The sequence below is a fragment of the Vigna angularis genome, chromosome 2 (genome assembly GCF_016808095.1).
Source record: "Vigna angularis cultivar LongXiaoDou No.4 chromosome 2, ASM1680809v1, whole genome shotgun sequence".
Taxonomy (NCBI): domain Eukaryota; kingdom Viridiplantae; phylum Streptophyta; class Magnoliopsida; order Fabales; family Fabaceae; genus Vigna; species Vigna angularis.
Genome location: NC_068971.1, coordinates 15,774,616 through 15,802,330, shown reverse-complemented (window position 1 = coordinate 15,802,330; position 27,715 = coordinate 15,774,616). Strand labels below are relative to the sequence as shown.

General features: G+C 36.0%; 2 protein-coding genes across 30 annotated transcripts; one reads left to right on the top strand and one right to left on the bottom strand.

Moving 5' to 3' along the window:
• The first annotated feature begins 418 nt into the window (after positions 1–418).
• LOC108328939 (uncharacterized) lies at positions 419–27,715 on the top strand. 29 transcript variants are annotated; one of them, XM_052872943.1, is made up of 11 exons: positions 419–572; positions 1,978–2,164; positions 9,293–9,366; positions 10,403–10,560; positions 10,978–11,148; positions 11,284–11,378; positions 12,139–12,231; positions 15,911–15,978; positions 16,086–16,154; positions 18,326–18,392; positions 18,541–20,024. In XM_052872943.1, the coding sequence occupies exons 5-11, from the start codon at positions 11,133–11,135 to the stop codon at positions 18,547–18,549; spliced, it is 417 nt and encodes a 138-aa protein (XP_052728903.1). In that variant the 5' UTR covers positions 419–572; positions 1,978–2,164; positions 9,293–9,366; positions 10,403–10,560; positions 10,978–11,132; the 3' UTR covers positions 18,550–20,024. The 29 variants fall into 29 exon arrangements, 5 of the variants coding, with proteins under 5 accessions (XP_052728903.1, XP_052728906.1, XP_052728905.1 ...); XR_008246943.1 differs by lacking the exons at positions 18,326–18,392; positions 18,541–20,024 and adding an exon at positions 16,619–16,974 and having other exon boundaries at positions 10,978–11,196; positions 16,115–16,154; XM_052872946.1 differs by lacking the exons at positions 18,326–18,392; positions 18,541–20,024 and adding an exon at positions 27,395–27,715.
• Positions 12,660–13,797, bottom strand: LOC108328938 (protein RESPONSE TO ABA AND SALT 1). The gene has a single exon (XM_017562848.2). It carries the CDS (start codon positions 13,786–13,788, stop codon positions 13,093–13,095), a length of 696 nt encoding a protein of 231 aa, XP_017418337.1. The 5' UTR covers positions 13,789–13,797; the 3' UTR covers positions 12,660–13,092.

Genomic DNA, 27,715 nt, shown 5'->3' with positions numbered 1-27,715 from the left:
CTCTCCAACTAACCTTAAATTCATTTGATTTTAAATTTAAATTTCAAGTAATATATAAATTTACACAAAAGAGTATAACAGTGAATAAATTATATAAATACAAATATACTTAAAGATATAAAATTTAAAATTAAAATGCACACTAATATATAAAATAAGAAAATTTGCATAACAACTAAATTTTAACTTAATAAAAAATAAAATAGTGTAAAAGAAAAGTAATAAAATAGTATATTAATATCCACCACACTGATCCCATGTGTTTCATTAGTATTATTAACTTATCATCTCTGTAACTTCTAAAATAATTTATTCATAAAATTAATAATGTTTATTATATTTATTTCAATTATTAATATGTTCAAAATTAAATTGTATATACAGGAAGATAAAATAATTAATTCAGTTATTGATCTTATCCAAAAACTTGTGAATGCGACGAAGTTGTGAACTGCTTCTCAATTTCCCTTATCAATTTACTTTTTATTTTTATTTCTACAGAGAAATTTCTTTCGCCCAAACATCTCGATTTCAGTTTGGGCAGTTTCGCTTCCATCAGAACTCGTTCCTAGGTATTTTCTATTCCAATATCCCTATTTTCCTTTTGGTTTAATTTGTTTTCCCACATAATAATGCATAATACATCCACATAAGATTTGAAAATGTTGTCGCACTTTGTCTCTAATCATCAATATGCTTCTCTTTGGTTCCGGGTGCCTTTGTATTTTAATTTACCAGCAATTTGTTTCTGTGGCATTTTCACATGCCACTTCAGTCTCTAATTTTCCTCACTGTGATAATTAGCATTAATTGACATTAGCATTAATTGATATTTATATATTATAATCATGAATCATTCAACTTAATTCATGTTTGTGATTATTACTATTTATTATTTTTAAAGTAACTTTAATCAAATATGATTTGTGTGAGATGAATATTGTTTTGGAGTTCAGCTTCAGCTTAGGAATATTTTGATTATGATGACTTGTTGAAACAGGAGGAACAGACCCTTAGGAACAAAGTGAGAGAATAGGGGGAAAAGGAAATTGCTCCCATAATGATCAAGGCATGCTTCTTATTATTCTTTAAGTACACAAAGAGAACAATTGACAAAAACTCAAGTGTCATTCTTTAAATATTTCTAGGGCATTTTTGGATAATCTTTTAGAATGTAATTTCAGGTATTGAACATAATTTTGAATAATGGTATTGCTTTTGTTTCTCAATAGATTAACTTTTGGATGGGTGTATAGATTATCCAAACATGTAATTAGTATTATTCTTTTTATAATACATATAATAAAAGTTTGCATAGATGAACATAGATTACTTGGAAACAAAATTAATTTTATGAGAAAATAACAAAAGATATTTTAAAACTGCAATCAAGTTTTTTTCTTAAAAAATGTCTATAAAGGCGATCCGACCATAACTATGAGTAAATATACAATTTATTTGGTTTCTGCTCTAAAAGTAGTGTTACTTTGATATATGAAAGTTTCATGCATACAAATTGTTTGGTTGAAGTGTAACCAGTTGGTTCTAATTTCTTTACCTTACAAATATTAAACTTATGTGTGTGGAAAATTTCCAGGACCAAAGTAACAGTGCTAAATAGTTAAGATTGAAAAATTCATTTAACTTTCAAAAAGTGAAACTAAAGAGCTTTTCTTGTGTATTATCATAGGACCAAACTGATGACTGCTGTATTTTTATATGACCGAGTTTGATGTTTGCTCTGGTTTTATAGGGTGAGGAGTGGAGGGTATTATACATTGTATAGTATGAAAAAATTCTGCAATGATGTTATTCTTTTCTTTTAATTCTCATGACTCTCAATGTCATAATTTTTTGTTAGTTCTGGGACGAGGCTGAATTCCCATTTCATGTTATTCCACAGTTTGTAGACCTGCATATTGCTGGTGGACAATTAAAGATCTATATTTACTAAGTTTCTCGTATATTTCTTCTTAGACTCTTAGTTAAATGTAAAGCACTGCAAAAAGGTGTTCTTGGCTAGCTCGCTCTGATTCTCAGGGTTATGGTTGTCCTGGTCTTTCCATAACTGAAAATGCTGCTGCTGTAGCAGAAGTTGCTAGAGTTGATGCAAGCTGTTCAACTTTCTCTTTGGTTCATTCTTCCTTGGCAATGCTCACTATTGGTAAATCTAAATCTATGTCTGGTAACCATTTTGCTGATAGTTTACTCATAGTTCCTGAAATTTGAAATATTTGATTAAACAATAAGTATAGCATTGTGTGGCTCTGAAGCTCAGAAGTGAAAGTATCTACCTTTTTTTAGCTCAAATGAAAACAATAGCATGTTGGGTAAGTTACCTTCCTTGGATTTGAATGATTTGTTTCATTTTGCTCAAGTACTCTTCGAGGACATTGTTTTTCTTATTATTAGACTTTGACTGAACCTGACAATGGAACTGATGCCAGTTCTTTGAGGACCACAACATCAAAGGTCCAATGCCCATGCGTCTTTAATCATGTCAGAGATAAGTCACGAGGTCCCTCCCGTGGATTGCTTGACACCTTGTTGAAGTCCCAACGCCTCAAACTAAGGAAGTTTATGAATTAGTGGAACCATCTATCATGGTTCATGCATAAATTGACTCACTACACTAACAACATAAACAATGTTTGGTTTTGTGTGTGATAGATAAATCAATTTTCCTACCAATATCTGATATTGGACCTTCTCTACAAGAACACTTTCTTCATTTCCAATTATGTGATTCTATTCTATAGGAACTGTTGAGGTTCTACATCCTACCTTTCTAGTTTCTTTGAGGAGATCAAGTACATATTTTCTTTGGGAGATGAAAATTTCATTCTTGGCATACGCAACCTCTATTCCAAGAAAATATTTGAGTACAAATTAGGCTGCCAATTTTTCTTTTAACGCTAATTTTTCTGTTTCATTATCTCCTGCCATAATCATATTATCCATATAGACAAGTAATAGAGTGAGTTTAAGAGTGCTTTATGAATAAAGTATGATCTCCTTGGCTTTGTCTGTATCCTAAGGAAATCATTGCTTTTGTAAATCTTCCAAACCATGCTCTAGGGGATTGCATAAGACCATAAAATGCTTTCTTTAGGAGGCATACCTTGTTTCTTTCATTTTTCACTTCAAAACTTGAGGAATCTCCATGCACACTTCCTCTTCTAGATTTCCATGAAGAAATGCATTTTGCATATCCAACTGGTGTAAGTCCCAACCGAAATGAGCAGCCAAAGTGTTAGGTACCTAGGTTTGGAACCTAACAAGAACACACTCAGAAGATAGAAAGAACAATGAAAGAATGAGTTTCTGTATTGAAATTGAGAACGATGTATACTGATAGCGCTAATGGAGGTCTAATCCCCCTCTTAGCCCTAATGGAGGCCTAATCCCCTTCTTCTGGCCAAAGTCCAGATTTACAAAATAATACTCAATGATGCCCCTGACAACATAACTGGGTCTTATTTATACAATTTCTCCACCTTCTATCCTAAACCCATTACCCATTATATCCTCTTACCCTATATCCTAACATTTACACCCCGCTGCAAAACAACCTTGCCCTCAAGGTTGGAACTGTGAAGCTTGATCTTCGGGCTCCTCTTCCTCATCATGTTCCCTTCCTCCTTCTTCGCCTTCCTGCCTTCTGCCGGCGTTGACAGATCTCTCCTGTCACTCCGCTGCCAGCTCCTCACAAACGGTGCTCCGATTTAGACCGTCACTCCGCTCGTTTGCCCTACCAAAATATCGAAGTTTCGGATGTACTCCTCAATCGTTCCAGTCTGACGGTTCGTCACTACGCTTTCAAATATCGAGCCCCGGTTCCTTTCCCCAAATCTTCTGATCATCGCACATTTTAGCCCTTCCTAAGTGCGGTTTGTCGCCTTTTCCCGCTAGAAGCGATACCACTAGCCAGCGCTCCCTTCCATGTTGACATATGCGATTTTGACCTTCTCTTCCTCCGTCACTCCCTGTAATTCGAAGAAACGTTCCACCCGGTTGATCCAGTTCAGCGGATCCACTCCTTCAAATACGGGACGTTCCACCTTCTTTCTCCAATTGAATTGTCCCTCCGTTCGATCCTGTTGGGTACAAACAAAGTCCCACATTGGATAAAATAAGAGATGAACATGAGTTTATATACACATAAGATACCTCCACTGGTAAGAGGCCTTTTGGAGTGGTATCAAAAGCAAATCCGTGAGGGATTGGCCCAAATCGGACAATATCTTACCAGTGTGGAGATCTATGTGTATGTGTGTGTGTCAAACCTCCCTACAAATGGTATCAGAGCCCATGGTTCCGGTCTAGTGACTGGGCTCAGACGAGTACGACCCTTCATGATAAGGTGAAGCCTTGGCAGGTGGCCGGTGGCAGATAGCCAGATAAATCATGAGAGATGGAGAGCAAGAGATGCTCAGTGTTTGACCATGGATTGTGAAAGAGAAGTGTTGACAATGGTGTACTCGAGATAAGAAAAGACTTCCGCTGTAGGGGAGGTGGAGGTAGGAGAACCACAGTCCTTTGTTTGAGGGGAGAATGTTGGGTACAAACAAAGTCCCACATCGGATAAAATAAGAGATGGACATGAGTTTATATACACATAAGATACCTCCATTGGTAAGAGGCCTTTTGGAGTGATACTAAAAGCAAATCCGTGAGGGTTGATCCAAAGCAGACAATATCTTACTAGTATAGAGATCTATGTGTATGTGAGTGTGTCAAACCTCCCTACAAATGGTATCAGAGCCGATGGTTTGTCTTAGTGACCAGCTCGGACGAGTATAATGATCCCTATACCGAAAGTCTTCCTGGCAAAGGGTATCCAGGTAAGCCAGTTCCGTTAAGATGCGGCGGTTGGAAAGGGCTACTCGTAATTGTGGTTGGTTGGGAATGCTTCCGCTGGAGGGGGAGTGTACCTATGTGGAAGGGACTCACCCTTGAGGGGGAGATGTTGGGTATCCAAGTGTGAGTCCAAGTCTCACATTGGATAGAAATGAAAAAGTAGAGCAGTATATAAAGATGAAAGACCCATTAACCCATTGCCTTAAGGTTTTGGGTAAAGAGTGGTGTCGATCCCTTATATAGTTGGCACAAATGTTATTGGTGTTTGTGTAACCCACAGGGAACCTCCTCCTCGATAGACCCAACAAATGGTATCAGAGCCCATGGTTCAGGTCTGGTAACTGGGCTCAGACGAGTATGACCCTCCATGATAAGGTGAAGCCTTGGCAGGTGGCCGGTGGCAGATAGCCAGATAGATAATGAGAGATGGAGAGCAAGAGATGCTTAGTGTTTGACCATGGATTGTAAAAGAGAAGTGTTGACCATGGTGTACTCGAGATAAGAAAAGACTTCCACTATAGGGGAGGTGGAGGTAGGAGAACCATAGTCCTTTGTTTGAGGGGAGGATGTTGGGTACAAACAAAGTCCCACATCGGATAAAATAAGAGATGGACATGAGTTTATATACACATAAGATACCTCCATTGGTAAGAGGCCTTTTGGAGTGGTACCAAAAGCAAATCCGTGAGAGCTTGGCCCAAAGCAGACAATATCTTACCAGTGTGAAGATCTATGTGTATGTGTGTGTCAAACCTCCCTACAGATCCGTCTCGCGTCCTCCATTCTCACCTCTCGCCTCGTCCTCCGGTTGTCGTTCACGGATGCTTGACTCCCATCCGATCCACCTTCGTGGTCACGATTGCGATTCCCCAACATCCGCATTTTCTCCGATCTCTCTCCACAAGGATCCAACAGGTCGGACCACTCTGTTAGGAATCTGAATAGAATCCTAACCGTCTCCCTCACTCACTGATACGCACTCACCCAAGAACAATTGAATCAAAAATGGGTATATTATTCACAGTAACGAGCAATGAAAATAACGTGTAAGTCGAGGGCCTAACCCCCCTCACCAGGTTTACAAACCGGTCTATACAAAGTATATAATTCTCTAACTAATCACAGTATAATGCGTTATTCCTTTTATACCTATACTTCCTGCCTTTAGCAGTTAGGAATTCTTCTACTCTCTTTTCTTCCTTCTCTCAAACTTTCCAACTCCTAACATCTCCCCAATAATTTTTTGGAACAAACATTTGAAAAAGAAGAGCTCTAATTACTTCAAGATGATGATTCTTTCTTTCTGCATTCCCATTTTGTTGAGGGGTGTTTACACATGTTAGTTCATGAACAATACCATTATGAGACAAAAAATTGAGAAATTCATGAATCACATATTCAGTACCATTATTAGATCTGATTCTTTTGATAATTTTTCAAATTGATTTTGGACAAGACTGAAAAAGTAATGAAGATTTGGAAAACTTCTGATTTAATTTTTATAAAGTATGTCTACGTGACACGGGTATAATCGATAATAAAGGTAACGAATCATTTGGCTCCAGAAAATTCTACGACAGGTCTCAAAATGTCAGAGTGAATTAAATCAAATGGAGAAGTACACTTTTTATTACTAATACAATAAGATGCACAATGGTGTTTTGACAACTGCAAATATCACAATTAAAAGACTCAACAGACTCTTTGGTAAACAATTAAGGAAATAAGGACTTGATAAGATTGGATGAAGGATGCCCGAGCCTTTTATGATGTAACCATATTTGATAATTTATCCACGTCTCAGATGTAACTTGTTGACTCATGATTTTTGTTTTGCTTTGGTCATTTGACTCCGATAGATACAACCTACTCTGCTCCTTGGTAGTTAAAATTGTCTTCCGCGTGACAAGGTCTTGAAAAACACAATAAGTTGAGAAAAATGTTGCTAAACAATTTAAATCCTGAGTTTTTGCATAGAGATAAGACAATTGGCTAATTGTGGAACATGTAAAACAAACTTTAATACAATAAATGAGTCCAAAATTATATTCCCAGAGTCACATATATACCCTGACCATTTGCAACTGTAATAAGTTCTCTGTTTCTTACACCATGAGTCAAAAGATAGACGAAAAGATGTCATATATATGATCAGTTGCTCCTGAATCAAGAATCCAAATACCTTGAGACACAAGACCAACAATATTGAGACAAATCTTACCTTTCATGGACAAAGTGCTTGATTCAGAGGGCTTACTCATTGATTCATCCATTGCTTTCAAGCACTCGAGTTCATACTTATAAGCTTTCATATCAAGATTTGGTGGTGGTGAAGTACTAGATTGATTGGTGGCTTCCTGTTCTAAGGCAGTATGATTTACCTATCTTTAGCAGATGCTTTGTTGTTTCCTATGTACTCAAGAACATTATTTCTTCCATGGAGTTTGAAGCATGTTTCCTGGTATGTCCAAATCTTCTACCGTATGAACAATAGTCTCCATGAATATTTTTTTCAAACAACTTTCCCCCGACATTTGTTCCCTTGTGGAGTCCCTTTCCAGTTGTCATGGCAGAGCCTGTATTGGAGATCCCCCCATCAAGCATGACGGCTCTTCAAGTTTCTTTCCCTCTTACCATAAAAAATACTTCTGATAGGGATAATAATTTTTCTCTTCCGAAGATTTGTACCCGGATTGGGTCGTAGTCATGATTAAGGTCATGGAAAAATTTAAAGATTCTCCCTCTTTCCACAACTTTAGCATGTGCGACAACATTTGTTTTACTCATCTTTATTGTTTGGTATTGACCTAATTCAATCCAAAGTCCATTCAGGATTCCATGATATCTTGACACGGAAAGGGAGTCCTGCTTTTTATTAAATATACTAGTTTCAATTTCATAGCATGCATCAAAAATCCTTTTTTAATGATAAAGTACTCTATAAATCATCCTATATCTCTTTGGCAGAAGAATGAAACATATAATTTTAACTTATCTCAAGAATCATGGAATTCCACATCCAAGTCATAATTATTGAATCTTCATTGCCCTAAATTGGAAAATTAGTGTCATTTGGTCCTGATCCTCCTCGATTTATGTGATCTAGTCTTGAACATCCCTTGAGAATCATTCAAATGTATTGGCTCAATTGTAAGAAATTCCGACCATCCAACCCGATAGACACCTACCACATTTGGAAGATCATTAGGATCCAAAGGAATAATTTTTACCTCAGACATCCCTTGGACACAATCAGGTGTCTCCGGTGACCCTATTCGAGACGATGACGACGTGTGGGCTACAACAGGAAAAAGGAGAAAAACTCAAACTCAGATTTATTCAAATATGGGCCAAATGGGACATCATCCACCATGGAACGGACTCAGGAGGCCCCGATGACTCTTTCTGTGACGATGGTGGGTGGGTCCCATCGGAACTAGGCGCATAGGTTACATGTGTCGACGACGGTGGTGACACGTGGCAGCGTCTTTCCTAGAGCAATTTTCATTGTTGTGTTTGCCAAAGTTGGGTGCACCTTTCTGCCCTACCAACGATCCCAATGACTATGGAGAGAGCTGTAGTGGCCGAATAACGACGATAGTGGCTACTATTGCAGTGGAAACGGAGCTCCCAAGATCGGGAGTTCTGATACTAGATTGAAAAGAGAATGAATTTTATTATTTTCATTCATGTCTATTACATTCTCTTTACCTCTATTTATAACAGCCTAATTGTCTAAAAAGAGGGAAATTAGGAAACAATATATTGAAAAATAAACTACAAGATCCTACAAATATTTTCTTTAATTAGGAAGATTCTATACATATTTTTTTTAATTAGGAAGATTTTCCTCTAATTACGTGTGTAGACTTTTGATATTGTTTGATATCGATAAATATTGTTGATATTTTTTTAACAATATCTTCTATTTACCATATTTATGTTTAGTTGCCATATATACTTGTATAATTCTTCATTATAAATATATTATCCTATATGTGTTTTAGACACAAGGAAAATTAACCTCGTACATAAATTTTCACTGTATTTAACAACATAAAGCTTGTTTTGCTAACATAACTAATTCAAATGGAATCTAACTAATTCAGTAAAACAACTTTCAATTGCTAGCAACATCTGTTGTTGAATCACATTATTCATCCTGCTTATTTCATATTATTTTGGACTCCTTTCCAATTTGAAGAATAAGCACAAATGTGTTAAGTCTATTTGTCTTACTTATTTAAGTGTTAAATGGATAGGGATCAAACTAAGGTTGTGTTTGGGAGAGACTCATTATTAAAATCCTTGCAACAATTAGGGAAAGAGGGAAGAATAAAAGCTATTGTGATTTTTGCATACCCACTAGAATGAAAATTTTGAAAATACAACTAATTCGTTCATTATTTGATCGACTTGATTTTTTGGGCAGTAAATTTGTAAAAGGGTCACTGTGTTCGTTTTCAAGGGTTGGATTGCTGATTGGAAGTATGGAGAGGAAGAAAGGTAGTTTGCATTAACAAGTCTATTTTTGGATTTTATCTTCCTTTTTATTTGTGAGCATTGGTGTTTGGTTTGCTTTGGTTGATATGTATTGTTTATGACTTGTGGTTTTAAGTTTTCCATATTACAAATATTTGCCTCAAGTTAAGATAATTTTATTTCGTTGGTTATTGTTCTATTATTGACATCAAAACTCTTTGATTTAGAATTTTTTTTTTGTTTGCTTGAATGATGAAAACACATACAAAAATGACTTAATGAAACAAATTATTATTTGTAGAAAGGAAAAATAAAAGACTATTTTTGACAATGTGTTATTTTTTTTTAGATTTTGGTTTATAGAAGCTAAATTTTAGATAATAGTGTGGAATAATTGGAAAAGGAGCCATGATGTTGGAAATTTTACATCAATTAAGGATAAGACATATTTGTATTATATAAATTAATGTAAATCTCACCTTACGATACTGGTGTTGTAAGATTGAGTTAAATTTAAAATTTGTTTCTTAAGATGACATCAAAATCATCCTAATCCTATTCTAACGAGATTTGTTGATTGTTAGAGGAAAATGAGATAATGCTGTAAATCTAAAAGAAATAATTTCTAATTTTTTTTATACCGGTAATCGTGTGTTCTTCGGGAAGCAAGGATTCAACTAGGCTCTAGATACATTGAATTACGTAGACAAGGGTAAGGCCTATAGTAAGATATTTATAACACCTATAAATAAACTATTATCATTGTATCTCATCATCTAAAGGCCATGGAGATCCAAACATCAATGAAATTTCATGTATTGTCTTAAAGTCTTAGCCTCGCACCCCGTAAAGAAACATAAAAAGAACCAATGCAAATATTAACATCACTAGCACCATACCAAAGAGAAGAATATAAGAAAACTTTGCAATGAGACATTTAGGGCTTTAGATTATTTTTCAAATACATATTCCCTCATGCTTTATATTTTCTTGCTGTTCGCCTCCACCAGTTTTATACATACTCGTTTTGTTACCTTTTTTCTGGTACCGGTTATTTCAGATATATTGTCAAAAGGGATGCGGCAGGTTTAACAGTGACAAAAATGGAGAATAAAATTGGACTTCGGATTGTACATAATAGAGACTTAGTTTTGAGCAAAGTCTTTGTCCCTGATGATGACAGAATATAAAAAGAGTAAATTCTTTTCGGGACACAAGGTAAAATTATCATGATATAATTGTCTCTGCTGTTGTTTCAAGAACATGATTTCATCATTTAATACATAACTAAATGATGGTATATGTTTTTGTTGTTTACAAAACTTCTATTATCTGAGAAGTAGTAGAGCATTAGTCAATCTTGGGTCCTGTGTCCTTTTGTAACTCCGTGGTTGTAATCTTATATTTTGTCTATTAATTTACGTATTGCTTATTTGTTTAGTTGTCTCAAAAACAGGTACTTGCTGTTTCACGAGTCATGGTTGCTTTGCAACCTTTTGGTTTATCAATTAGAATCTATGATATGTCACAAGTATTCTTAGATAGCATGCAAGTATACTTCAAGAAAAGCTTTCACCACAAAAGTGCAATAAATAATTCTAAAGTGCATTGTGTGTGCAACAAAATATTTGCTAGGTGCCTCTTGGATAAGAAACATTTTGGAGTATCATTAACAGCTTTCCGAATCAGTCAGCAGACACCTGTTCACATGCTAGGAAGCATTCAAGCAATGATTCTTGATGGTTGGCGTCTGTGCAAGTAGTATGATAGTGGTAAAATGACTCCAGTTCATGCTAGCTTGGGAAGGTAATTCCGAACCATCTCAGCTCACAAAATAGAAGAAAATATCACCAAGTAAACAAAAAATTTCTCTAAGCTACTTTGTTATCGTTCTTAGTTGGGTTACAGATAACTGATAACAAATTGTCAATCATCTTTCAGTCTTGGATTACCCTGAGGAAAAGAGAAATAGCTGCCTCGGGGAGAGAATTGCTTGTGGTGGCAAAGGAATTTTGGCTGATTTTCAAGTGGCAAAGGTTCTCATGCTTAATTTCTTGTTTGAAATTATTTTTTGAACCTCCTACTGGATTTAGATTAAAATGCGGTAGTTTCAAAATGGGTTTTTGGCACATATATTTCTAATTTCCTCACCAAAAAATTATTGAGGCTAAAGAATCAGCTTCTCTTATAAACTAAAATTTTCTTGTACACTAATTTTTTGTAAAAACTCTAACATCTAACTAATTCGAAAGCTAAGCTTTATAAGTTAATTTAATTTATAAAAAATCAATTCATTTTATCTTCTTCTTTAAATACTTAAGAGAAAAGAATTATCTTAACATAACCTTGAACAATGAATGTACAATAAGTTTTGGATGGAGACGGAAATGGAAGGCCAATTAGACATGAGGATGATCTGTTTCCTTGATTTATATTTTGTTCTACACAAATACCAAGGTCTAAATCATACTCATGCTATGGCCGCCGTTGTCGATGATGTCAGACTTCATTCATGCAAAACTGCATCTCCATATCATGACATTTTTACACAGTATTCAAGTTCCTCATCACACCATAAACAACTCTCTTATAGTCGTTGTTTTAGTTGATTTGTTAGTGAAAGCTTTACTAGCTGGTAGTCCATTATTAAACATAAACACGAGCTTGCAAAATGCAATTACTACTAGACATGCTATTGGTATTTTTTTATTGGGACTGAGACACTAATTAAGCCTAGTTCGGGTCATTCTGTTCTCGATCAGACATGTTTTTTGCTTTTCTTCTCAAATTTTGTAGGTATTCTCTGACTTAGAACTTATGTACACGTTCGAAGGCACATATGACAGAAACACCTTGGTCACAGGCAGGGAAGTTAGTGGTTTTGTGAAAGTATAAAATCTTTTCCTTTATGGATTATTATATTTAATTGGTTTATGTATTTATAATAAACTAATAATGCACAAGCATTCAATAATTATAAAAAATGTTTGTGTAGATAACAAAACAGTGTAATGAAAAATAGTTATTTTAGAATAATATTCCAGTCCTCATCCACTCTTTTTCTTTTGTTTGGGGGATCGCTATGAATAATGGGCTGCAGGATTACCTGTTCTTCACTTTGGATAGCTAGTAGATTCTGAATGTTTGAAACTTCCGCTTTAGCATCTCCATTTTCTTAATGTTTGAAACTGCGGCTTAAGCGTTAGACATTGTCGCGCTCTTGCTGTGTGAACAGACCCCGTTTGCTGGGGAAAGAACCAAAAAGGACTCCTTAGGGAGAAACCTACTTTGGTGCAATGTCAAAGTGCGTGGGATAGTTAAAAAGTAATTTTCGGGGTTTCACATTTTATTCAATCAAGTTCATCTCTGAAAAACAGGACTTAATACACAAAGAAAAACAAAAAGGAAAACAAACAACCCTTAGGTTTCTACTATATGGTGAATATAGCAGCAACCAATCTACAGTGCTTACCTCTGCCAGAGGTATTGATGAACATAAACTGATGCTCATAAGCTGATGCTTTAGCATCTACATAAAGCATGCATTGCATGGCCTTATTTTGTTCATCATTATTCGACGCTAATAAAAGAAACTCCAGGTAGAGAGGAACAGAATTACAGGCACACATCTATCATGATACATGCTACAATGCTAATGCCTGTGCATCTATCCCTTAACCCACCAGTTGCCAGAAACAGATAGAAAAAGAAACCCCTTACATAAAAGCCTTCAAATTTTCATTTCTTATTTCAGTCTTCGCCTCCATTCTGGGAATCCTTGTCCAAACCCCAAGACCTAACCTTGATCTGAAGCTCAGCCGCAGAAGCCATGAATTTGACAATCTGAGCAGGTCTCAGTATCTTCAAAATATTCAGAGCTGTGTCTGTCCTCAAAGCATCTGCATTTGCCACTAGATTCTCCAATTTCTCTTTGAAAGTGTTTGGGACCGAACCTTGGTCTGTCACGAAGGAACCGCTGAAACACAATCTGCCCTGGCTTCTGGCCAGGCCCACCAGCGGAGGATCTGCTACGCTCTCTTGAAGCTTGGCCAAGTCATCATTGAGAGTTCTCTCCTTCACTTTGGTCTCTTGTTTCAGTTCAGTCAACTTCTCCTTTTGGTCTTGTGTCAAGTCCCCCAAAGCTGTGTTCACAACCTGAAAAGCCACTCCAGGCTTGAACCCCCCAACCCAAAGAAAGGATTGTTCTAATGAACTGAACCATGGTGGTGAGAAAATAAGAAAAACATCGTGGTGTGCGATCTTTGATTTCTCTTCGAAGTATTGACCATAGTGCGAAATGACCCTGTCGATCAAGGGCCTTACATCTGCTCCCCTCCCCTCCTGATGCTGTTGATGAGCTGAGTGAAGCTCATCAAGGAAGGCTTTTTGGCGCACCATCCAGCCTTGGAGAAAGGCCTCAAATGAAGCGGCATTTACATCAGCCATCTATCTATTCAAGGGTGAGTGATACAGAGAGAGGGATGATAATGGAGAATATATAGGGGGGGGGGGGGGGGGGGCTTAAAACATGTGCTTCGACGTGATTCTTGTGAAAATGGGGTTTATGCAATTGGTTATGGGAAGTTATTGGCTTGCTTAGGGCGGAAGCATTGCTGTGATGGTACTTAGAAGGGAAGACTAAGGGCAAAAACAGAGTCATTTGAAGCTAAACAGAGTGAGGGATATTAAGTTAAGGAAACAGATAGTAGAAAGAATAGTATTGGGACTGGTTTCGGTGATATTTGTCGCCACATGCTTGGTTTTGGAGGCAGGTGTTAATGCTAAAGAGGTGTGGTGAAACATGGTGGGGGATTTTGGTGAGTTGTGGGGTTGGTTGTTCCTGTGAAGGTGCTCAATTATGGTGAGTGTGTTGGTATTTGGGATTTGGGATTTGAGTTTTGGATTCATACTTGGTGTGGGATTAATCAATTGACATGGTGACACAGCAAAGGCCATGCTACCTTAAGGTTCCGTCATAGTTTACACTATTGATTTCATGACAAGTAAGACAGAGAATTGCAGCAATGAAGCCAAGTAAGATAGTGAAGTGTCACAGGTTTTTGATCTGGCATGCTGTGAGGTGAATACAAATTATTTTGCAACCACAGCACTACCTAAGTCAGAATTTTCACTTTATGAAAATAGGCAAGTGAACCACGGTTCCAATATAAACCTAATTCTTAATAAATTAGCAAAAGGTTTACCAGTATAGTTGTTTTCTTTCAAATTCACCCTTTTTTCTGCATGTTATTATTAAAATACAATTTAATCATAACGGACTAAATTGTATTTAATCATACATGTTTTGGACCAAAAATAATGTGAAAATAGAAGCTACTTTTACGTACTTTTTTTTTTAAATTTCTTAACATTTAGGGGTAACTTGAAACTGTCATTCACTTTTAGTAACCAGACAAACCATTTTACCATTAGATGGTAACAAGATGAATGGTCAATTTGACCTTTAAATATGTAAATCTTGGAATTGGTCCCTAAAATTTACAATTTAATCTCAGTTTGATCCTAAATAGAATACAATTCAGATACATAGGTCCATTCAATTTTATTAGGATAGAGTCTATATACATCCACTTATATTTTTATGTGTATATATATATATATATATTATAATTTGGTGATATATATTGTGGATGTGATTTCTCTCACATTAAGCTATAATATTCAGGTAAAAACAGTTGCCTCTTATGCATTCAATTACAAAATCAAATTTTTCTTTCATTTAAATTCTATATTAACTCACATTTAGGGACCTAGTTGACTGTTTTCTTGTACATGTTGGAATGGCTAATATCGTAAAGAGTAAATGGTCATTTTCTCCCTTGAATGTGTAAATTGGATAATTGAGTTGAGATCCAGAACGGAAATTCTTATTCAATCCATAATCCATATTTATATGAGAAAAGCAAAGATTATTTCCTGTCATGAAGTTTTTTCGGTCCATTTTGTCATTAACTTGTAAAGTTTAAGGACCAATTTAAAGTAGTAAAATTTAGAGACTAATTTGTTATTAAGTTATACAGTAATTTAATTATAGTACTTTTCACACCTTCGAGAAATAATAAGAATTTTTATCAAATCATCTCCACTTTACATATTGAGAATTTTTATGACCCCAAAAGTTGTCATGATTGTTAGTTCTGCATTTTGTTGATCCACTTACATATATGTTAATGCACATCATTTAACCTGCCCTAAAGTATAATTGCACAGCATCATGACTCCTACAGTTGTCATGCACATTAGTTCTGCTTCTGCATTTTGTTAATTCAAATCAGTGTCTTTTGACATGTATGTTAATGCACATCAGTAGAACCACTTGTACTGTTTTTGTTAAATACGGTTTTTTATCACAATTTCATATTAATATCACATGACTTTTATTCAAACTTTCATTCAGATAACTTCACATGACTAGCTACTTTATTTCTGTAGCGGTAACACACGAAAATAGTAAATGGACTCTGTTGTTTGTTACTTAAAACTAAGTTTAATAATGGTAAAAACTCTGCATATTGCCCACACTAACACTACGCTCCTTTATTACAAGGACCGTCTAATCAAAGGAGATTCTCTGCAGAAAGTCTGGTCTATATTTGTCTTTAGGGCTAGGCATTGGTATAGGCGGTTGTCTCCCTCCTTATCTCTTACTCTGTGCAGATATTACTAGTTTTAGCCATTACAAAGTCCAATTTCCTCATGGATACATTGTTTTTCTGGAGCAGTAAAAAATTAACACTATCTCATCCAACAGATTGCGTAAATCATGGCAACTTGGTGCTCTGGTGTTTCAGGTGAGTGGTTTCATTGTTTCGAAATTTAAAATTTTAAAGTCTATTTGTGTATTTCGGTATTAGTCTTTCTGAAATTTGTTTTGTATATTCTGAGATTAAACTTCTGAAAAGATATTTGTTACATATTTTAGATAGTGCATAAGATATATACTGAGTTCAAGCCAATGAGAAGACCTATGAAAGTTTAATTTCAGAGTGTTTGATTGCAAAACTGCAAATAGACTCTGGAAAGTTTAATTTGGAAACCAATTTTTACCAAGTTTCGGATCTTGCATAGTTTTAGAGAAAATAATGAAAAGATCAAGGGTGGTTAAAAAATAATTGCCATGTTTCCATCATAACAAGTAAAAAAAAACACTTGGACATTTTTACTCTTACATGGGTAATTTTTTTTTTCAGAGATAATCTTTTTTGTAGTTTAGTTCCAGTTAAGGCTGCTCACCCCTTCCCCTCATTGGGTGCAGATTGAATCCATTCTGAAACTGTTGCAGACAGTCTTATCCTGTATTTCTAATAATTTGATTCCACTGCTTTCAAACATCGAGAATTCTAACCATTGGGCCTAGGTAAAATATGCCTGGTCGAATTTGATGTTATATAAACTTGTCCTTCCTATTTCCATGTGCATAGATATGCTGAATTCAAGCTCCAATATGGGGAAGACACACGAATGGAATAATTTCCCCCTCAGTTATCTATGAAAGCAAACCCGATTATGTTGCAGATGCAATTAAACACTAAATGTAGATATATTTTCTATTGCAATTTAAACCTTAATTCTTGACATTGTGAGAGTAAAAGACTAACCATTTTCTGTAAAGATCGAACTTCGTATGGACATTTGAGAATAACTGCATTTTGAGAGATTGTTAAAAACAGTTAAATAAAAGAAAGACCAGATCATTACATGCAAAAACTGCAAAGACACATGTAAGAAGGACCAAACTTATCAAACTCTCAACTTAACTTGTAAACACTTCCAAGTTTACGGTTTATTTAGAAAGGAATTAAAGAAAGTTAAGAAAACGAGTTAACAAATTTGAAATCTTGGCTGTTCATTGACTCTATATTTTTATGAAATTATATATGATTTGACCATTTTATATTTGAATTTTATTTAGCACTAATGCACTGTGATTTGTTACTTATTATGAAATTCAAATGTTAGACTATTGTTGTATATTTTCTAAGAGATTGTTATTATATTAAAAGTATAATGTTACGCATATAACATTTATATTTGTTCTTAAACTTTTCTTAATCTCTTGTAGTTTAATTTGACAATCTTCGGGCAAGACCCACAGTTACAAAAATATGGTTTTAGGTTTATTTCTCTATTTTGGTGTTTTTCTCTTCTCTGTGGGCATAATCTGCTTCCAGACTGTGGGCTATTCATGTTGAATATTAGCCGGAGAATAAACCAAATGACTTTTTATTTTATCACTTTGCAATGATCAGATCACGACACAAGGATACAAGGATGGATGAACAGTTCTTTTCCTCTTTTTCCCTTCAAGTTATTTATAGGAAAATGATTATAGTTATTTGATATTAAATTTAAAATAATTATTTTACACTAGTGTGAAATAATAGGTTGGTTTTGAAAGGAAGGGCTCAAACTAAAAGTTTTTTTTGTGCAAGTTATAGATTGTCTAACGTGTAGGCAAGAATAATATTTAGTTAACCTACAACTGTTACGAAGTGACGAATTCTTCTTTGAGAAACTTAACATAAGATTTCACTAATATATTTTTTTATTACAAACATGAATATATAAACTATTTTTGTGTATTCCTTTTCAATCTCTATTGAGGAATCGAATACTCTATAGTTATTATTTTTTACTAGAAACACATAGTATAGATGAGAACAAGATTAGAGGTTATAAATCACGTGTCAGAACCCTTAAATTCAGCAGTGGAAGCCCGGTGTTGGTACAGAAAATTTGAAATTTCAGAAAGTGGAAGACATGTGTGAGCAGCAGAGTAGACTGTTCAGTTTTGACGGTAGTATTTAAAGAAAAATTTCAAATCACGATCTACTTTCTACATGTACCATCTCTTCTCCAACTTTATGAAAATCTCATTTTCTCCTCCTCTCTAGCTTCTCTCTAAATTTCTTCTTCTTCTCTCTACAAACTCTTATCTTTTCTTCTTCCGATCATCAATCAGGCAACGCCTAAGTACTCCTGGTGTCAAGGACTTCACTTTGCACCGATCAATTTGTGATTCTGAGCTGGTAAGTTCCTTCTCTTTCTAAGAAAACTGGTTTCGGGCATATGCAAGCCAAAGTTATGGTTGCATGTGTTCATCAACTTCATTTTCACAAATCCTGATCATATTATGGTCTTTTAATTGATCTTTCCTTATTATTTGGTGGGTTATAGGCATTCTAGAAAGGTAAGGGAAGCTTGTAAAAAAGGTAAGGGAAGCTTGTAATTTAATTATGATTCTCTGATTTTGAATGGTTGCATGTTTGAATGATGTTCGGTTTGGTTATTTAGTTGATATTGAATATTGAGTTTGTTGCATATTAATCTGTATGTGTTGATGATTTATAAATGGTGTGAACTGGGTAGGAATAAGGTTTGATCTTAAGTCTGCAGCGTTCTGCGTAATTCTGTAATTGTCGTCGAGAGTCATTCGTGATTGTTCAATTTTTCATTAGGCATTCGGTCTGGACTGGATTCTTCTTCTATAGAGAATTTCAGTTAATGACAGATTGGTTTCCTATTAGTATACTTGAAAATGTGCGTTTGGTTTAAGTATAGTTTCCTATTTCTTCTTAGTAATCAGCTTAGTTAAGATACTCGATATGACTTAAGTCTTAGATACTATACTTATCCTCAGTTGTAAATAAGTATTTGTGGTTGTACGGGAGAATCTATTTATTCATTTTGTATAAGTTTAGTAGTGCTTGGTCTTGAACCAAGTGTTCGGTCTCAGTAGAGCTCGGTCTTGAACCAAGCGATCTCGTCATAATACTCAATTATGTACTTGTATTTGAAACTAAGAGTGTTCAGCCTAAGCTCGTAGTGTTCGGTCCTAGCTCTTAGGTTTCGGTTAAAAGCTTTTAGTATTCAACAAATTCTGAGTTCTATCTAGTAAAGATCGTTCAGTCATAGCTTTTGATTAACGAGAAAACATTTAGTCTCTCAATAAGTATTCGGTTTGATTTATAGTGTTCAGCCTGGTTATAACGATCGGTCATGTTGGTCACTAAAAAGTACTATTCTGTTCGGTGTGATTCATAGGAATGATGATATCTCTTTCGGTTTTTGTCAAAGATTGGGATCTTATTTTATTGTGCGGTTTGACTATATTGAAGGCTAAGTATGATGGTATTTAAAGTGTAACATGAATTGAGTAATATGGATATGAAGGAGTATTCCAAGGAGGAATATCTTGTGGTTGGTCATTGAATGGTAAAGTATGAATGTGGTTATGCTTAGTTGGCGTTTATCTTGATATTCTGTGATTACTCATTCTCAAGTAGAGAAGAGTAACTCATGTGTGAGAATGGCAGGAGGGCCTAGTCCATAAGGTGAACTTGGGCGAGGTATAATGGACTAACCTCGGGTGACAGCTGTTGAGGGCATCCCAGCTACTATACCATCCGGGTGCAAAAACGTCGTAGCTACATAATTTATACAGTCCAAACAGTCAGAGAAAAAGTGGTCGATTATTGTATGTATATGTTCGGTCTTTACTTGGATGTATATGTATGATGATTGTATGCTATAGTTGTGTATGAATTAGTTTATATTAATATGATTAATTAAATTACTCAAGCTTACCTTACTCTCCTGTCTTGTCTTTGTTGTCCGTTTGGTCATACTTCCTGTTGCAATGATCATCCTGTGGATGTGAGCAAAAGAGGATGCGGGTTCGTTAGAAGAAACTCTGGAAGGAGAAAATCTTGAAGTTGAAGCGTAGGACCGTTCGGTTAGGAGGATTAGTATTATTCTGTATAGCCGTTCGATTTAGGCTTATAGTTTTGGAACCGTTCGGTTTATTATCCTATTTGACATTTGACTTTATGTTTTAATGTAAAGTTTTAAATATTTTAGTATTTTAGGTTATCTAGAACTCGATTTGTAAATCTTTTAACTGCCCTATCATATTGTTATATGTTGACTCCTTTAAATATTTTTCAAGCTATATTTTTGGGATGTTACATCACGCAATAGAAAAATAATATATCCAAGTAGAAGCAAATTAGAGTATATATAAAAACATAAATTTAAGGTGGTTTGACACCTAATGCTTATGTCCATGAATACACAATTATTCAAGATCCATATACATCAAGAGACCTATTGAATAATGTTAATCAGTCTCATAAACTCTTTATATTAACTTTTAGTGGAGAGTTTAAACAAAATTAACATAATTAAAGTTTTTGTATTATGAGTGCAACTATTTTTTTCTTATTGTGCTAAAAATGAATTATTATGTTGATACTTGTTGTATAAAACTAACAAATTACCATTGTGATAATAAGTCAATTATTAGTATTTCTCATAATCTAGTTCAACATGATAGTGTTAATGTGTATAAATGAAATTGATTATTTCTCTAATAGATTATTTTATACCTTTTAGATAGTCGTTAGGAATTCCCTATAGTTACTCCTTGTAAATATGAAATATCATATAATCCCTCCCTTTATTGCATATCTCTTGGAATCTCTCACATTAATGTAAATATATGTTATGCCACCTATTTAAGAAAGGAGAGTTGTAGAATGCAAGCAAGTTTTTCCAAACAAAGAAATTGTGTCATATAGTATGCTCTCTTTTGCCTTGATATTTATACTCGGTGTTAGAGCTTGGTCTTTGAATCGTGGTCTTCTCTTGGATTTAATCTTGTATTCTATAGGTGTCTTCAGGATGGAGTAAACACCTATTTTGGGTGCTTAGGATCTGCCACAGTTGTCCACTGCCAGTTGAAGATGTCTAACACTATTAGCCACTGTTCTTCGCCAGTCCACTGTTGTCCGTTGCTGTTCGCCACCATCTACTATTGTAGTTTTGTTTGGCGACCACCGAAATTAGATCACCTCTCCAAGCAACGACCAACCTTGCTTGTGCCGAGGGCTAGTTCTCTGTCACATGTTGCCACATACATTGTGTTTGTCCATTGCTTAAAGGCACATATTATTCACATGTCGCCTTCTGCTCATTGGGACGTAACCACACCACCTCCACAACTGCCGCTAGTCCCTTCTCTCTTTGTTTTGATCCTCAAAACTTCATTTCAATGAAGTCCAAAGCTACCCTTAAAGGAAAGCGCTAGGGTTTTCTGATAGATTTCTAGAAATCTAGAACACACACTAGGAAACACCAAAAACACAAAAACACTGAAACAACCTTGTATTATTATTCTTGAAGATAACGAATACAAAGAATACATGTCAAACACTTCCAAGGGAGCCCTCTCCCTTCACACAGGAATACTCTGGACCTGTCACTAAGGTACAAACAAAACAACATGTCTGCCCCAAACATCCCCTTCCCTTTTTAAAATCTTCCCCTACTCTGAACAAACAACCAACCTGCCTCTTAACGGTCCTAACAAACCCCCTAACTATTATGATTTAATTTTAACTCCTTTCCTCCTTTCATAAACCCTCCAAATCCTATCATTACCTGCTAGTCCTGAAACAACCTTGTCCTTAAGGTGAAATTTTTGTGAATTTCTCCATAATTGTCACCTCATCCTCCCATGTTGCAGCTTCTAGACCTCCTACTGGCCACTCAATGAGCACTTGTGGCACAACTTCTCCCTAAATTGGCTTTGTTCTCTTGTCCAACACTTTGAGGGGCCAATAGACTAGGCCTCCTCCTTGTAGATCCTCTAGCAATTCTCTTTCTACTTGCTGAGTTCCCACTGATAGTTTAAGTTGTGATACATGAAATACATGTGTATCCTTTATGGCAGCTATACCCTGAATGCCATTGGTCTTACCTGCTTGGTGACTTGGAAAGGACCATAATACCTGACAAACAACTTTGGGTGCAATCTGGTAGGCATGGATACTTGTCTATGGGGTCTGATTTTCAAGTATACCCAATCCCCTTCCTTGATTGTCGCTGGCCTCCTTTTCCTGTCAGTAAATTTTGCCATTTGGGCTTATGCCCTCTCTAAATGGTATTTTAATTGCTTGAGGGCCTCTTCCCTACTCTATAGTTCTTGTGTCACTGCCTCCACTGCGATTTCTCTTAGCATAAACCTAGATAAGGATAGTGGGGCTCTCCCATACACCACCTCAAAGGGAGTGCACCTAGTTGACCCTTGATAGCTAGTGTTATACCAGTATTTTGCCTAAGGAAGAACATAACTCCAACTTTTGGGCTACTCCGAACTAAAATACCTTAGGTATGTCTCTAGGATTCTATTGAGAACTTCTATTTGCTCATATGTTTCTAGATGGTAGACAATACTCATTAACAACTTGGTGCCTTGAAGTCTGAACAACTCTTTCCAAAATAGACTAATGAAAGTGGGATCTCGGTCGCTAACTATAGATGTAGGTATCACATGTAACTTAACTGTGTCTATCACAAAGACTTCTGCTATAGAATTAGCTGAATAGGGATGCTTAATAGGTATGAAATGCCCATATTTATTGAGTATGTCTACCACGACTAAAACAACATCAAACCCGTTGGATTTCGGTAATCTAACAATGAAGGTGATCATGTTCCAAAGTATAAGTTGGATGGGAGTTTGAGTTCTCAGTAATTTTTTTTATCTTTTGTAGGACCAAGTCCCCTTCCACTTCTTCCAAAATCTCCTGGAACTCCTACCAGAAAGGTCTGGCAATCACTCTCAACTCCTTTTTCTCCTCCTCATTCTCTTCCAACTTCCTGGACAAAGCATCTACCACCTTATTTGGGGCCCCTGATCCGTAAACAATTTAAAATTCATAGTCCAACAGTTTAGCCAGCTAGTTTTGTTGATTTTGAGTAGTTATTCTTTATTCTAGAAGGTATATTAGGCTCCTCTGATCCGTGTGAACCAAAAACTTTTGGCCAAGGAGGTATGGTCTTCAATGCTGGATGGCCAACACCAAGGCCTTTAACTCCTTCTCGTAAATAGACTTGGAAAGAAAAGCTTCAGAGAATGATTTGCTGAAATAAGCAATAAGTCGCCTGCCTTGAGATAACACAACTCCCACCTCTCTTCTAGAAGCATCAAATTCTACATTAAACGTCTTAGTAAAGTCTAGTAGTGCCAAAACTGGTGTTGTAGTGATGGCTGTCTTTAGTTCCTACATCACCTCCGTGCTTCTTAGAGTCCATTTGAATTGACCTTTCTATAAAAAATTTGTTAAAGGTCTAGTTATTCTCCCATAATTTTGAATGAATCTCTTGTAGTACCCCATAAGGCCAAGGAATCCCCTAAGAGCTTTTACTGATTGGCCATTCCAGCACTACTTCTACTTTTTCCTGATCCACAGCCACCCCTATCCTGAAATCACATGGCCTAAGTATCTAATTTGTCTTTGGCCAAACTTACATCTCTTCCTATTTTACAAAGAATTGTTTCTGCCATAAGGTGTTTAACACCTATTTCAGGTGTTCCCTGTGCTCTTCCCAAGTTTTGTTGTATATTAAGATGTCATCAAAAAATACTAGGACACACTTCCTTAAAGGTTGTTTCAACACTATATTCATCACACACTAAAATGTGGCTGGTGCATTGGAAACACCAAAAGGCATGACCAAGAACTCATAGTGGCCTTGGTGTGTTCCAAAAGCTATCTTGTGGACGTCTTTTTCCTTCATCCTTATTTGGTTTTAGCCTACCCTTAAATCCACCTTTGAGAAGAAACTTGTCCCTTGTAAGTTCATCCAGCAATTCCTCTATCATGGGTATTAGGAATTTGTCTAGAATGGTTGCCTTGTTCAAGGTTTTATAGTTGATGCAAAACCTTCAATTGCCATCTTTTTTTTTTTGGCTTAATAGCTTATTTTTTTCCCAGTTTTGTTCAAATTTCTCAATTACGTCCAACCTTTGAAAAGTGTCTTAAATGCGTCCTTATTTTGTAAATTTTGCATCAATGAAGTTCCTTCCGTTAAATACAAATAAACGGAGTTAAGGGATTGATGATATGGTAGAAGACATGTTATTTTGTAGGTATATTTATGCTAATGTGTTAGTAAATGGGTGCAAAGATGAAATTTAGGGGTGCACTTAGTATTTTTTGGACCAGGCCCAAGCCCTCTTTTTTTTTCTTTTTCAGAAATGAAGGTTCTTCCCCACCTTCATTCGCGATAGCTCTGCCTTCCGACGTCGCCGTGCCTCCCTCTGGCTAGCCAAAACTATCGTCGGCGGCACCGATCGTCGCCAGAGACACCGCCAACCACTATGTCGTTCCTCCCTCCATGCGCGCTTGAGGTAAGCACTGACACTAACTGGCGAGGTTACCGGCACCGTCAATGATGCTCTCCCCGCAAGCCACTGCTGCGGCCAGGCCATGGTCGTCAATGTCTTCGCGTTGCGAGAACCCTGTTTGATGGCGACGTTGTGGAGGAGAAGAACGGGCTTGCGTTTGCGGTGTGGTGGCCTCCGGCTTGTGATTGAAGGTTTCAATTTGGGGATTTGCAAGAATTCTTCTTCTTTCCCAAAAAATTCTTCTGGTTCTGTGGTTTCATTGTAGGGGAAGAATCATTGCCATTCAAAATGGCAACATTGGGGTTTTGTCGAAATTGAGTTTCTGAATTTGGGAAATCTTGAGTCTTTGATTCGATCTCGAGTTGGGATTTTGTGCTTCTCTACAAGTTAGGGCTCGAATTGGAGCTTCTGTTTCTTGCGCTTCACACAGGTCGAGCCGTGAAGAGGATGACTTTGATGATTGTTACGTTTGAGATTTTACTATTCTTGTGATTTAATTTTGTAATTTGGGGGGTTTAACAGGTGGTTTCTAATTTGAGGGTTTAACAGGTGGTTTCTAATTTGGGGAATTTCTCGGTCAAGAGTTTTGTTCTTATGCTCTTGGGTCATTTTAGGGTTTTTGATCTTGTTTTGTTTTTGCGATTAACGATTATGGAGTTTTGGTTTTCGATTTGGAGGAGGTTCTTTGTTCGGTGTTTCTCTATTTTTGTTTTCTCTATTTTGGCTGGGTTTGAATGTGTAGGTGATTATACGAGGATGATGGAGATTTTCTAAGGTATGAGTGAAGGTGGTGATACTGGGTGATGAATCTGAGTGTTACTAGGAGTGATGAATCTGTTTGTGATGATGTTGCCGAGAGCAAGAATGAATACTTTTTTTTGGTAGAGAAAGTGAAAGAAGATGAAATCAAGACCATGATGCGTGAATGGTGAATTACTTTCCACGTCAACCTCTAATCACTAACACATCAGCACAAATATATCTACAAAATAACAAGTTAACACCGTTTTCTCCCACATCATTAATCCCTTAACTCCGTTTGTTTGTATTTAACGAAAGGGACTTCATTGATGCAAAATTTACAAAATGAAGACGCATTTAACACTTTTTTCAAAGGTTGAACGTAATTGAGAAATTTAAGCTAAACTGTGGACAAAATAAGCTATTAAGCTATCTTATGGACGTCTTTTTCCTTCATCCTTATTTGGTGTTAGCCTGCCCTTAAATCCACCTTTGAGAAGAAACTTGCCCCTTGTAGTTCATCCAGCAATTCCTCTATCATGGGTATTAGGAATTTTTTCGGAATGGTTGCCTTGTTCAAGGTTCTATAGTCGATGCAAAACCTTCAATTGCTATATTTTTTTTTTCACTAGAATAACAAGGTTGGAATAGGGGTTGTTGTTGGGCCTAATTATCCCCCAAGCATTTCAACCACTTGTTTCTCTATTTCTGACTTTAAGAGGTGAGGATACCTATCAAGCCTTACATTGATTGGGTCCATTCCTGCTTTTATTGGGATCTTGTGATCCATATCTCTCTTGGGTGGTAAGGTTGTAAGGTCTCTAAAGATTTATCCATATTCTTCCAAAATTCCCTTAAGCTTTGCCGACTACCCAGAGGACAAACATTCCACTTTTTTTTCCATGTCTTCCCCCTCAATTCTTCCCAAACTCCATACTAGAGATACAACTTCAATTTTTGTTTCTTTAGCAATGCTTCGAGAGGTACCACCTTCTTGGTTAGTGTTAGGTCACCCTTGATCATGATCTCTTCCTCCCTATGATCAAAACTCTTGGTTAAGTTTCTCCAATTAATTTTAACCTCCCCTAATGAAGCCAACCAGGTTACTCCTAAGATCAAATCCACTCCACCTAGCTTAAACAAATAAAACTTTTCATTTACCTTCAGACCTTCCATCCAACATTACTGTGATGTTGTGGTGACATCCAATTATGTTCTTCTTAAAACCATATCCTAAGCAAACTTTATAGGGAGATGTTTCTTCCATTACCAAGCCTAGCTCCACACCAAATTGGTCGAAATGAAATTGTGGATAGCCCCACAATCAATCATCACCAGCATGCGTCTTCCTTTCACCCATCCTTGCAAATTCATTGTATTGGACTGTGTCAGCCACCTGCTGAAAAAATTGACTATTGATAGGGGAATCATTAGACTCCAAACAAATTGGATTTTGATGATGAATAATTCATAATGAGTAGAAATTGTTCTAATCATTCTTGCACAACACAATTGGTAAACATATGTTTAAAACAGTAACAAGTTTATTAAATGTGTAGATCATGAGTTGTTGAATGAAATAGGCTTAAACAATTCAAGATTATGTAGTTCTGGTAGTATTAATCGATTACATAAGTAATTTAATCTGTTAAAAGAAGTTAGAACTCATAGAAAGCAAAAATAGGGCAAAACTGTCTCTTATAATCGATTAAAATAAAAACTTAGGCATAATCGATTATGTTGATAGCCTAATCTGATAGAGAAAGTGAAAGAAGCAAAACAAGGCATAATGTCATTTTAATTGATTACATAAGTAGTATAATCAATTAAAACAGAAACTTAGGCATAATCCATTATGCTAACAACCTAATCTTTTAGGTAAGCTAAAAGAAGCAGTGTAAGGCATAATTGTCCTTTTAATCAATTATATCAGCGACATAATCGATTAAAACAGAAACAAATGCATAATCGATTAAGATATTAATCTAATCGATTAAATTGCAACAAAATCTGATTTTCTATATAAATCAGATTGGAGACCTTAGTCATTACGTTTTTCATTGGCAATATACTGACATTTTCTGAGTTTGAGTACAGGTATTCAGGAAGAGCTCTTGGAGATTTCAAGCTACATTGGTGAAGAAGAAAACAAGAAATTCATCAAGACTCAAAGGAGGTTACTTGTTCTGATCTATTTGCATTGTTTGAGTGTAATTCTTACAGGTTCTTATACATTGTGTTTGATTTTATACCTATGCTGGGTAGGCCAAGTTAGAGAGAGTGAGTGTTATTCTCTCTTGTATTGTTTGCATTGGATTTGAGTGTGGTGAGGATATCAATTGAGTGTCATTGTATTCTTGAACTCAAATCTTGATTAATGAATTACCCCGCAACTAAGGTTGTTGAGGGAAGACTGGA